Source organism: Mobula birostris, chromosome 10 (genome assembly GCF_030028105.1).
Source record: "Mobula birostris isolate sMobBir1 chromosome 10, sMobBir1.hap1, whole genome shotgun sequence".
Classification (NCBI taxonomy): Eukaryota; Metazoa; Chordata; class Chondrichthyes; order Myliobatiformes; family Myliobatidae; genus Mobula; species Mobula birostris.
In genome coordinates, this window is record NC_092379.1 from 39,578,589 (window position 1) to 39,592,620 (window position 14,032).

Consider the following 14,032-nt stretch of genomic DNA (forward strand, 5'->3'; position numbering starts at 1 on the left):
TGCACCAGCTGGTCAACAACAATGCCTACGTCAGCCTACTGTTTATTGATTATAACTCAGTGTTCAACATCATCATTCCTTCATTACTGATCAACAAGCTTCAAAACCTGAGCTCCTGTACCTCCCTCTGCAACTAGATCATCGACTTCTTGATCAGGAGATCAAAAATAACATCTCCTCCTCCAAGACAATCATCAAAGATTTATTGTAACTTATTTATTTTGTTTTCTGTATTGCAGCCACAAACAACAAATTTTACAACATATGCCAGTGATAATAAACTTGATTCTGATTTTATAATGAAGGTCCACGAACAATGCATCATTATGCATTTTAAGCACTAGTTATTTTGAAATTTGTAGCAATTTACTGTCTTTGGGCTGTACTTTTGCAACTTTGCACTTTAAAATTGCTGCAAAGCAGCTAATTTCCTGTCATATGAGACAGCATTAATAGACCTGGTTATGGTCTCACTGGAGACTTTGTTCCAGGAGGTCATCATGCCCTTAACAATAAGTACTGTAGAACTGGTGAGTAAGGCGAACAGATTGAAATTACAAATGAGGCTAGTATGTGGATCCAGACAACACCAAGGAAACTCCAGTCCTTGTATCTATTCAAGAGACTGCAGAATGGATGAGCAAAATTACCATAGTACGATGGTAGAAAGAATACATTTTCCAAAATCCCACCTCTTTCTTCTTGAGGTTCCCCTCAACTGGAAGGAAGTAAACGTAACCCCACTCTTTAACAAAGTTGGGAGAAGACAATTGCAGAGAAAATACTTAAAGCCTATCATTGAGTGAGTGGCAACAGCACATTTAAAAAAGTAGGACTGATCAGAATTGGCGTGTAACATGTTCAAGTTTGCTGAGAATTGATGAGGAAGACAGCTATGCTGCTCATTAGACTTTCAGACCTTGAATAAAGTGCCACAGAAGAAATCATAAAGCACATGGGATTGAAGGAAATATTCTTGTGTGGGTTGAGGATCAGTTAATAAACAGAAAATAATGACTAGGAATAAATAGGTCACTTTGAGATTGGGAGGTTGTTGACTAGTGTTGCAGGAGTTGATGTTGAGCTCTAATATTCAGTCAATATCAATGATCTTGTTGAGAGGGTTTACAGTAATATACAGTATCCATGTTTGCTAATGATTCAAAGTTGGGGTCTGATGATGCAGAGAAGTTTTAAATGGATGTACACACAAAATGCTGAAGGGACTCAGCAGATCTATGGGAATAAATAAACAGCCGATGTTTTGGGCCAAGACCCTTTATCAGGGCTGGAGAGGAAGGGAAAGATGCCAGAATATGAAGGGAGGAGTAAGGGAAGGAAGACAAGTTTGAAGGTGATAGGTGTAGACAGGTGGGTGGAGGAGGGGTGAGGGAGAGAGGAAGTAACAAGCTTAGAGATGACAGGTGGAAAAGGTAAAGGACTGGAGAGTGGACCATGGGAGACAGGGAAGGAGGAAGGGCACCAGAGGGAGGTGATAAACAGGGAGGAGAGGTAGTAAGAGGCCAGAGTGGGGAATGGAAGGGGCAAAATTACCGGAAGTAATTCAAGTAAGAGAAATCAATGTTCATGCCATCAGCTTAAAGACTACTTAGTTGGAATACGAGGTGTTGCAGTGTGGGATAAGGGAACAATGAGGGTTGGTGGCAGTGGTTGGGAGATCTCCAGAGTCGATGAGGTTGCTGGTGGTGTCAGAGACAATATCCTGATGGTCCCAAGTGAGGTCCTTTTCAAGGGGTCAGTAAGAGGAGGTGTCCAGAGAATTGACACCTGGTCCCAAGATTCACAAAGCTGAATGGTTGGGTAGGCCCATTGTTTCTGCCTGCTCTCGCATCCACATACCACAACTCCATTTTATCCCTCTTGTTTCAGTTGCGTCCCACCGACATCTGCAAGTCACCTTCCAGCTTCTTACATCATTCCCCCCTCCCCCATCCACTTGGCTTCACCTATCACCTTCAAGCTCGGTCTCCTCCTCCTCTCCCTACACTTTTATTCTGGCATCTTCCCCCTTCCTTACCAGTCCTGATGGAATGTCCCAGCCTGAAGCATCAACAGTTTATTCATTGTTGGAGCGTGGACGAAATCATCAGAGAGACAGAGTCACTGGTAGGTACAAAGCAGCCTCTTTATTCGACACAAGCTACAGCAGGCATCTTACGGACGGAGACACCTTCCGCAGAAAGGTCTGCTAGCCCAATGCGGGCTCAATATTTATATGCTAAACACAAAGGCAATCGCTACTTAAAAAGTTATAGACAATGCTTCCTTTTGAGGCTACATACAAAATATCACACCATCCTTTCCTTCCGACGCCAACATGTCTGGGTTGGTATCGACAGCCTTTAGGAATGTAAATTAAGTCTACGATACATTTATTTGGCATTTCCCATGCTAACATAGAAAACAATTAATATTTATAATGCATAGATAATACTGTCTTCAAAACTACAGCATCAGGTCAAACTACGGCGCCAGAAGCATAGGAAGTGCATTGTCAAGTAGAAGTCTGGTGGCCAAAGTCACTTAAATGTAAACAAATCATTACCCCCAAAAAATTCACTTTAACATTCATTTCCATAGATGATGCCTGACCTGCTGAGTTCCTCCAGCGTTTTGTGTGTGTTGTCCTGGATTTCCAGCATCTGCAGTATCTTTTGGGTTTTAAATGGATTCATGCAGGTTATGTGAATCTGCAAGGTCACAGCTGATGGAGTGTAATGTGGAAAAGTGCAAGAGGAAATTTGGTAGGGAAAATAGAAAAGTAGAGTAGTTAAATGATGGGAGACTGTAAGGAGTTGGTGCTCAGAGTGACCTGGGTACCAGTGTACGTGAATCACTGATGCCAAAATACAGCAAACAATTAGAAAGACAAATGGTTTGCTCGTCTTTATTGAAAGAAGAAGGAGTACAAGAATAATAACATTCAAGTACATTTATATAAATATCTGGTAAGATTGTGCCTGGAATATTGTAAAGAGATCTGGTCTCTCGAGCTAATAAAGGATATGAAAACAAACGAGACTGTAGATTCTGGGATCTGCCAGCAAAAACAAAACTCTGAAAGAACTTAGCTCATCAATTAGTATCTGCAGAGGAAGAATACAAGTTGATATTCCAGGCTGAGACCTTGCACCAGGAGTGGACTGGGTGTGAATAAATGATATACTGTACAGTGGATTCTGGTTAGTTATCCTATCAGTTAATCCAGACAGCCACTTATTTGGGACAACTCTAAATCAACATAAACTAATCAAAAAAATAGCCAGAATTTCCTCACTTATTTGGGACACTATGTCTCTTAACTGGGACGGGAGAGTATTGCCAAACAGTTTCTAACTAGTGTCAGTTGTGTGCACTTGTGTGTCATTAAATAGTACACTGTGCTTAGAGTGAACAGTTTTTAAATATCATCAGCTTGTGTTCAAAAAAGCAGTGGTTTATGTCAGGGATAGGTAGAGAGAAATAAGCAGTAAGACAATTCAGAACTGTTTTTCTCACTACAGTTTCAAGCAGTCAGGCTTGGAGATGCAAGAAATGGCTGGGAATGAAAATGAAACAATTTCACTGCTTCAACAAATTAGAAACCACGAAGAAAGTTAAGATATTGACAATCATCTTGAATGCTACAATGAAAATGAGGATTTGGAGAATGCAACAGTTTCTAACTAGCATCAGTTGTGTGCATGTGTCTGGCCATGAGACACTACAACATGCTTAGAGCAAATAGCTTTTAAATAGCATCAATTGCGTATGCTTGTGCTATGGTATTCATTTGAGCCTACTGATGCCAAGTGACAAAGCAACAATTTTTGACATGACTTCAACACTGATTTTGTTCATTTACAGTCAATCAAAAAGAACAGAGCAGCGTACACTGTATGAACTCTGCTGTCGAGAACTATTAGGTGTTATCATAGTACTACAGTTATATTGGTAATATTCTAATTTGTTCTGTATTTATTTAAATACATAATTTGTTACTCAGTTGAACATAGTTAGCCTTTTTAAAACTATTTTCATGAAACTTTGGCTAATTGTGGCAGCCACTTCATTGGGCCAAAACGTACTGATCCTGATGTGTCCCCATTAACTGGAATCCACCATTCTGATAAATGGATGCAGGGTTAGTAAGGTAGAAGATCAGCCATGATTGCACTGATGGTAGGACATACATGAATAGGCAAAGTGACCTAATTCTGCTTCGATTTTTTTAATGATCTCAAAAGAACGGTCAAGATCAATGAGCCTACCTTCAAAAGTCATATTCCATTAACTGCACCAACAGCCTAATTGACTAGTAAATCACCAGTTTTGCATCAGACTATAAATCAGGCCTCATATGTAACATTAGAGTACATCACCTGTTCTATCCATGCACCAACATTTGACCCCCAAACCCAAATCTCACAGGTTACACAAACTGCTCGTTTCAACCAAGATAACCATGTCAACCAGGTGACACTTACCGACAAATTGTATTGCCCCTTGCAGAACAGGATGGTGTAGGATCAGAAGCACTGGGTGCTTACTAAATGGGATAGGTGGACCACCACAGAATGAATGTATCATGACTGCATTTAGTATGCTGGGCACTGACCTACATGATTCACTGCCAATGGTCACGTCAACTGGATCTTGAGGAAATGCTATGACCTTCTAAAATATACCAGTGTTGCCTGCAAATTATGTGCATGCAGTAATTGTGCCCTGTACCCTAGTTCAGCTTGCAACTCCAGTGAAATTACTGCACATTCTCAGTAAATTTGAACAGTCTTAATATCTCTTACACAACAGAGGACAACTAACTGTGAGTTATTAAAAACAGCTCCAATCTGAGAGAAGCCAAATGCTAAAGATTTGTCACCACATTAAAAGGCAATGCTGTTCTTTCCCTGTTGTTGTAATTGTAGCTGGTGATTTATTTCAGTGAGGACTTTGTGTAAGGCAACCTGCACCTCAACTAGGTATCTTACTGAAGTTCAGAGAGGAGAATGTTCCATAAAGATTCTGGGCGTAAACAAACTTCTGCAATGAGCCTTTCTCCACTTCCTCTCATGTCAGGATGAGTGGCTGTCCCAGCTCTGCTTGGCCCCTGTTATTAGTCACAGAATTGTACAACATAGGGACCTCGTACATTTGCCCCATTGTGTCCGTTCTATCAAAGAGCTCATTTACACTAATCTGATTTCCTGTTATAATAATCAATTAACCTAGTAACTTGCACATCTTTTGAGTGTGCCTCAGTAGCAGCACAGCAAGTTCCTAATGGGAATGGATGCATCTGGTGGGATCTCAGAACGAATGTGTAGACTCCACAGACAACACTAGAGATCAGGAAGGAAGCTAATGTTTGTACCAGACCTCCAAGGTAATCAGTTTCTCTCTCTTTGATCCAATACCATTTCCTACTACCATAACACACATCAAAGTTGCTGGTGAACACAGCAGGCCAGGCAGCATCTCTAGGAAGAGGTACAGTCGATGTTTCGGGCCAAGACCCTTCGTCAGGGTGAACTGAAAGAAGAGCTAGTAAGAGATTTGAAAGTGGGGAGATCCAGAGTGATTGGAGAAGACAGGAGGGGGAGGGATAGAGCCAAGAGCTGGACAGGTGATTGGCAAAAGGGATATGAGAGGATCAGCTGTCCAGCTCTTGGCTCCATCCCTCCCCCTCCTGCCTTCTCCTATCATTTTGGATCTCCCCCTCCCCCTCTCAAATCTCTTACTAGCTCTTCTATCAGTTCATCCTGACGAAGGGCCTCGGCCCCGATATGTCGACTGTACCTCTTCCTAGAGATGCTGCCTAGCCTGCTGCGTTCACCAGCAACTTTGATGTGTGTTGCTTGAATTTCCAGCATCTGCAGAATTCCTCGTGTTTGCTCTACTACCATAATACCATTCTCCTCCCTTCCAACCCACCATTCCAGCCTTCGCCACAACTTGTCTACTTTGACTCTCCTTCATTATCTTTAAAATTCTTTAAGAAAACCTAAGACAAAATATTAATTTGCATACAAGAAATATTTTGCTGCTAATCATTTCCCCACCATGCTGTATATAAATAGCGCACATCCCGCACACTGATTTGGTTTGAGCGTTGAACCAAGCTTGAATGAGTAAGACATGCCCACTTCGCTTGTTTGACTGAAAGTGAGAAGATGGAGCGGGGCCTCATGTAGTTTCAGGTATCTGCAACAGGTAGACAGATACTATTTCAGAACAGACATTGCCAACCTCGGGAAGGCGCCGAACAGCAAGGACAAACGCTACATTCGTAGTCAAACCACGGCAACAGCATTTTCCTGAGTTACCGCCTTTAAAAGCCCTTGCAACGATCAATGCACACCGAAACCAGGACTGACCCTGTACCTCAAGATGAAAGGGGGCGAACTACTTTTCTTATCCTTACTGTGTAATATTATTGCTATTAAATTGATATATTCGACACGTCTCAATAGCATTTTCGAGATTAATCACGGAACATTAAAGCGTGGACACGAGCGCATTTCCAAATATATTACCAGTGTTTGAGGGTCTTGGATTCGGTTCCCGGCCAATGTAATGACGTCAGATCATCAGAACTCAGGCGTCAGCGCAGCGTCAGGGCGAGTCTGCGAGATGTTAATGTCGTGGACGCAATATATTAGCGTAAAAATGGGATGCAATGGTGTGGGAAGCGGTGGAGTCCAATGACATAGTAGTGGTTACGAATAGGAAGGATGACAAGTTGGGGTGCCGATGGTTAATGACCCTACCAAATTGGGCAGAAATACGAATGCGATGTGAAACAGGGTCAAAGACGCTTGGAGAGGGGAGGTGAGCAGGATGAAAGGATTCCCTTATATTTGCCACATTATCTTTCCTCCAGTTTGTCAGTGACCTCTCTCTGCATTATCTCGTACTGATCGGTAAGCTCTTGGTTCTTCTCCAGCAAGGCTTTGCCGAGCTTAGCCGCCAGGATGAGATCGTTATCCTTTTGCCGAAGCTGAGAGAGCAGGTCCTCGATACCGGGGCTACCGGCTGCTACTTCCTCGCTGTAACTCTCCTGGCGGCTAGTCGCCAGCACAGGGAAGCGTTCGTCGAACAGCAGGTTGGCACTGCCGTCGCCCTCAAGCCCTGGAGGTGTTGGGAGTGGAGAAATGGGCGGCAGTCTCGGCTGATTGCTGGCCTGATGGTGCTCGGCCTCCTCAACGCCAAACGAGTGGTGGGGCTCGTCACCCTGCTGAACCTCCTGCAGCCATAAAGCCGCCATAGTTCCACCTGCGCTGGGCAGATTATAATGGGCTCCGATCCCGGCTCAGCTCACAGATTGCACCGAATCCCATGGACCTTTCTCCCGTGCCCTGGCCGGGGATCAGGATGGCGTGACCCAGTTCCCCTGCTCGCAGCACTCGGTGTCTCGTGTGGTGATATCACGTGTCAGAACGTGATTGAACAGTGTTCGGAGAAATCATCGAGAAACTTCTATGGTAAACGTGGTTGCAGTTGCTGCTGTCAATAAAAGTTCTAGTTCTATTACACTTAAATGAAAGGGTGGGCTGGGGAGTTGGCAGCTGATACCGGCGAGGAGACCAGGGCGTGGTGGCTGAGGCTGGAACTGGAGTTGGCTCGACGGGAAGCTGGCTGTGTTTTGCTTGATGCGTGAATGTGGTTTGGAACCTGTTGAGGGAAAGAGAGTGGGGAAGGAACGGAAATTGTTGGGAGGGGGTCGTGTGGGTCCAGTAATGGCGGACAAGATAAGAGGTGGAGTTGAGGGCAAGAAAGTGGAGAAGGAGAGGGATAGGGACTTGGGATCAGAGGTAGGCAGCTGGGGAGAGGTGGATTATTGTGAAGGGAGAAATAAAGGGAATGAGGAGGTAGTGAGGGGTCGGATGAATAATAACCAAGACAAAGGGAATAGAAGAATAAGAAATGATAGTGGAGAAAGCTCTGAAAGTGAGGAAGATGAACAAGCTCAGAGAGGAGGTGTTGTCATAATTAGGTTTAATGAGAAGGCTCAGGGACATATGAAGAAAATTGACCCGTTTGTGCTAACAACAGCTCTGGCAAATAAGATAGGGGAAATAGTATTTGCAAAAGTCCTTAATGATGGCAACTTATTGGTAAGATGTGCGAATGAGGAACAACTTGAGAAAGCACTCAAGCTAAAAGAGATAGGAAAATGCAAGGTGGAATACACTGGGAGGGTGGGAGCACAAAACAGTGGTTGTGAAGGAGTGATCATGGGGGTACCAATGAGTATAAATATGGAGGAGATAAAGAGGAATATCAAAGGAGGGAAAGTAATGAATGTTCAAAGACTGAAAACAACAAAGGAGGGAGTGAAAAAGGAAAGTGAAACAGTATTGATTGAATTTGAAGAAGAAAGAGTGCCAGGAAGGTGTTCCTGGGTTTCATGAGTTACCCAGTAAGGGTGTATGTGCCAAAGCCACTGAGGTGCTATAATTGTCAAAGGTTTGGACACATAGCTAAAAACTGTAAAAGGTAGAGGAGATGTGCTAGATGTGGGGGTGATCATGAATATGGAAAGTACAGAACAGGAGTGCAACCAAAATGCTGCAATTGTGGAGGAGCTCATAATGTTGCATATAGTGGGTGTGAGGTTGTCAGACGGGAGACTAAAATTCAAGAAATAAGAGTGAAAAGAAAGATCACTTATGCAGAAGCTGTAAGAATGTCAGGAGAATAGAATAATGCTCCTAATGAACAGGGAGCAATAGGGATACGAGAGATGCAACAAAGAACAAATGGCAGGATTTATGTAGACAAAAAGGCTCTAGTAACATTCATTGCAGGAGTAGTTAATAGTACGGCTGAGGTAAAGTCAAAAAGTGACAAAATTCAGCTGGTGGTAAAAGCAGCAGTAAACCATTTAGGGTTAGTAGGACTGGCATGGGAGGAAGTGAGGGAGAACCTCACTATTCAGTCAAGCCAGGAAGTGTCATGTGTTGGTTAATACTAATTATGGTGATTCTTTTACAATGGGATGCAAGGAGCTTACTGGCCCATAGCCAGGAATTCAAGCACTTTATTAAAGAAATGGTTGTAAAACCGGATGTAGTGTGTATTCAGGAAACTTGGTTGAAACCAACTTTAGACTTTGTGGTATATGGGTATACAATGATAAGGAAAGATAGAAATCTAGGGGGAGGAGGGGGCTGTGCTATGTTAATCAAGCAAAATATACCATATAGGGTACTGGAAAAAGGAGATGATCAGGAATACATGGTGGTGGAAGTGTGGGAGAGAGGGGAGGGAGTGGTTATAATTAACTACTACAATTCATGTAAAAGGTTGGATTTGGACAGCCTATTAAAGATACAAGGACAAAACAGACATAAAGTAGTGTGGTGTGCAGATTTCAATGCTCAACGCACAATATGGGGGGATCAGATTACAGATCCAAATGGAAAGGTAATTGAAGATTTGATGGAAGAAAGGGATTTGGTGTGTATGAATGATGGTAGAGGCACAAGGATAGACATAACAACAGGAACTGAGTCAGTGTTAGATATTACATTAGTGTCTAATACCTTGGCTGGCATTAGTAACTGGGGAGTTTGGACTGCTTCAACAGTAGGCAGTGATCACTACCCAGTTTTATGTTCAGTGGGTGAAAGAGTTGAAGTAAGACCAGGTGGCAGAACCCCAAAGTGGGTGTTTGGAAAAGCAGATTGGGGTAAGTTCCAGAAGTTGAGTGAAGAAGGGTTGACAAAGATTGATATTTCTGGAAATGTAGATGAATTAAACAGTCAGGTGACTTCAGCAATTATCATGGCAGCAGAAGGATCTATTCCCAGGAGTAAAAATAGGATGAATAGGAAACTGGTAGCATGGTGGACAGAGGAATGTTGTCAGGCTGTAAAAAACAGAAATAGAGCATTCAGGCTAGTTAAAAGAACCCATAATATGCAGCATTTGGTTCAATATAAGAAAGCACAGGCAGTGGTGAGAAGAACTATACGTCAAGCTGAAAGGGCAAGTTGGAGGAGTTTTTGCGACAAGGTAGGAAGAACAACACCTGTGGGAGAGATATGGGGGATGATTAAGAGGATGGGAGGAGATAGAAGGGAATGGGAATATCCAGTAATGATATCTGAGGAGGAAACTGCAGTCTCCAGTAGGGATCAGGCTGAGGTCATGGCCAAGTCATTTGTACTGATACACAGTTCAGAAAATTTGTCTTAAGAAGGGAGAAGGAGAAGGGAAAGAATAATGAGTTAACACCCAGGTGTGTTAAACAGGAGGGAAGGGACAGATGATATAATTGATGATCCATTTACATTAGCAGAAATAGTGAGAGCAATAAAGAGATCGGGACCAACCTCCCCAGGGAAAGATCTGATATGCTCTGTGATGCTAAAAAATCTCGGAGAAGGAGCGCTCTTGAAGTTGCTGCATTTTTATAACAGAGTGTGGGAGGAGGGAAGATTACCAAGTGCATGGAAAGAAGCAGTAGTAATTCCAGTAAGGAAGCCTGGCAAGGATCCGTCAAAACCCACGAGCTACAGACCAATTGCATTAACATCAAGTATATGTAAGATACATATATGTAAGATACTGGTACAAAGGTACCAGTGGATATAGGTAGGTCACTGTTTGCGGATGATGGGGCCTTGTGGAAAAGAGGCAGGAACATGGACCATATAATCAGGAAACTACAAGAAGCAATTGATGAAGTGGTGGAGTGGGGTTATGATTGGGGATGTAGATTTTCAGTAGATAAAACTCAAACTGTATTTTTTACCAGGAAAAAGGTTGAGGTAGGGAAGAAGTTAAGGATGTATGGGGTTGAATTAGAAAGGGTTGTATCATTTAAATTTCTGGGAGTTATATTTGATTCACGATTAACATGGGCAGACCATATCAGGAAAGTTGAGGAGAAATGTAAAAAAGTAATAAATGTGATGAGATGTTTGACTGGTAGGGAATGGGGAGCAAGTTGTTCAGCGTTGAAGAGAATGTATGTGGTCTTAGTGAGATCTGTATTGGATTATGGAAATATAGTATAAGGATCAGCAGCTAGGTCTCTTATAAGGAAACTGGATGTGATTCAGGCTCAGGCCTTGAGAGTGTGCAGTGGGGCTTTTAAAACGTCACCAGTGTCACCCTACAGGTAGAATGGGAATAATGCCTTTGGAGCTAAGAAGGATGCAACTGATGACAAACTACTGGGCTAACTTGCAGGGGCACAATGATTCTCACCCTGCTAAAGGAGTGCTGGGAAAATGGGAGGTTTCAGAGGGATACCTTTAGTCGGGTAGGGAATGATATCGCGAAAGAATGTGGTGTGTTTGATCTGAGGATAAGTCCTTCAGTAGTTTATCCAGTAGTAGCTCCATGGAAGCTTGTATGGCCTGACATAGGCTGGCATTTGTTAGAGGTAAAAAGGAAAGAAAGATATAAAACCGATTTGGTAAATGCATTTAACTGTCATGTGATGGAAAAGTATAGTGATTATACTCACATTTATACGGATGGTGCGAAGGAACCTGAAACAGGAGTGACAGGGTTTGGGGTGGTAATACCAGCACAAGAAACTGGAATCAGCAGAAGAACATCTAATAAGTTAGGGGTGTTTACAGTGGAGATGCTGGCAGTGTTGGTTGCGTTGCAATGGGTGCAGAAAGCCAGACAAGTCAAAGCATTGATATGTTCAGATTCATCCTCAGTTCTAGCAAGTTTAAGGTCTTTTCACAAAAACAGTCAGCAAGATGTACTTTATGAAGTCCTTCAGTTAGTTACAAGAATTGCAAATCAAGGAGGTCAGGTAAAATTTCTATGGGTTCCAGCACATGTAGGGGTGAAGGGGAATGAGAGGGTGGATGAGTTGGCAAAGAGGGTGTTAATAAAGAAAATGTGGAAATGCACATTAGTATCAGTAAAGCAGTGTGTAATCTGGGAAAAAGTCAACCGAATGTGGCAAGAAAGATGGGACAGGGAGGGGAAAGGGAGGCATTTATATCAAATACAAAAGAGTGTTGCAGGTACTAGGGTAGGTAATGGAAACAGAAGAGAGGAAATTGTGTGGACTAGGTTAAAGCTGGGGCATTGTGCATTAAACAAAACATTGAAAACGATAGGGAAACACCAGACAGGATTGTGTGAGGAATGTCAGGAAGAGGAGTCAGTAGAACATGTAGTTTTGTGTTGCAGGAAGTTTGGGAGACAGAGAGAGATGATGAGAATTAAATTAAGGGAGTTGGGGGTGCAGGAATTCACATTAAAAGGGTTGCTGGGCATGGGTGAGAGAGCACAAGTCTGGATATTATTAGCGTTTTTAAGGGGTACAGCGGTTTTATATAGGATATGACGGATAAACAGGAATAGGGTACTAGGAAGGTCAAAGATGGGAGGGTACAATGTAGGTTTGTGTGTGTGTGTGTGTGTGTCTGCGTGTGTGTTTAGGTGAAGGGATTTAGAATATAGGTCTAGTGCACATTCCGGAGCCGAGGGTGGTGGTAATGCACCATTAAGCTGGACGCCGACCATCCTAAAACAAGACGCAGACAGACAGACACTTAAATAACTTTGGCCACCAGACTTCTACTTGACAATGCACTTCCTGTGCTTCTGGCGCCGTAGTTTGACCTGATGCTGTAGTTTTGAAGACAGTATTATCTATACATTATAAATATTAATTATTTTCTATCTTAGCATGGGAAATGCCAAATAAATGTATCGTAGACTTAATTTACATTCCTAAAGGCTGTCGATACCAACCCAGACATGTTGGCGTCGGAAGGAAAGGATGGTGTGATATTTTGTATGTAGCCTCAAAAGGAAGCGTTGTCTATAACTTTTTAAGTAGCGATTGCCTTTGTGTTTAGCATATAAATATTGAGCCCGCATTGGGCTAGCAGACCTTTCTACGGAAGGTGTTTCCGTCCGTAAGATGCCTGCTGTAGCTTGTGTCGAATAAAGAGGGTGCTTTTTACCTACCAGTGACTCTGTCTCTCTGATGATTTCGTCCACGCTCCAACAATGAATAAACTGTTGATGCTTCAGGCTGGGACATTCCATCAGGACTGGTAAGGAAGGGGGAAGATGCCAGAATAAAAGTGTAGGGAGAGGAGGAGGAGACCGAGCTTGAAGGTGATAGGTGAAGCCAAGTGGATGGGGGAGGGGGGAATGATGTAAGAAGCTGGAAGGTGACTTGCAGATGTCGGTGGGACGCAACTGAAACAAGAGGGATAAAATGGAGTTGTGGTATGTGGATGCGAGAGCAGGCAGAAACAATGGGCCTACCCAACCATTCAGCTTTGTGAATCTTGGGACCAAGTGTCAATTCTCTGGACACCTCCTCTTACTGACTCCTTGAAAAGGACCTCACTTGGGACCATCAGGATATTGTCTCTAACACCACCAACAACCTCATCGACTCTGGAGATCTTCCATCCACTGCCACCAACCTCATTGTTCCCGTATCCCACACTGCAACACCTCGTATTACAACTAAGTAGTCTTTAAGCTGATGGCATGAACATTGATTTCTCTTACTTGAATTACTTACGGTAATTTTGCCCCTTCCATTCCCCACTCTAGCCTCTTACTACCTCTCCTCCCTGTTTATCACCTCCCTCTGGTGCCCTTCCTCCTTCCCTGTCTCCCATGGTCCACTCTCCAGTCCTTTACCTTTTCCACCTGTCATCTCTAAGCTTGTTACTTCCTCTCTCCCCCACCCACCTGTCCACACCTATCACCTTCCAACTTGTCTTCCTTCCCTTACCCCTCCCTTCATATTCTGGCATCTTTCCCTTCCTCTCCAGCTCTGATAAAGGGTCTTGGCCCAAAACATCAGCTGTTTATTTATTCCCATAAATCTGCTGAGTTCCTCCAGCATTTTGTGTGTACATCCCTTTAAGACTTTTCTGCACCATCATGAGAAGCCATACAGACCCCAACTTGGTATCATTAGCAAACATGGGTACTGTATATTATTGTAAACCCTCTCAACAAGATCATTGATATTGACTGAATATTAGAGCTCAACATCAACTCCTGCAACACTAGT

General features: G+C 43.1%; 1 protein-coding gene across 1 annotated transcript in view; it reads left to right on the forward strand.

The window, feature by feature from the left end:
• LOC140203608 (serine/threonine-protein phosphatase 2A 65 kDa regulatory subunit A beta isoform-like) overlaps window positions 1–3,926 on the forward strand; it is a 96,324-nt gene extending 92,398 nt beyond the window's left edge. Inside the window, exon 20 of the mRNA XM_072269656.1 lies at window positions 3,868–3,926. Coding sequence (XP_072125757.1) covers window positions 3,868–3,926 — 59 coding nt within the window. The remainder of the gene's footprint in view (window positions 1–3,867) is intronic.
• The last annotated feature ends 10,106 nt before the right edge of the window (window positions 3,927–14,032 follow it).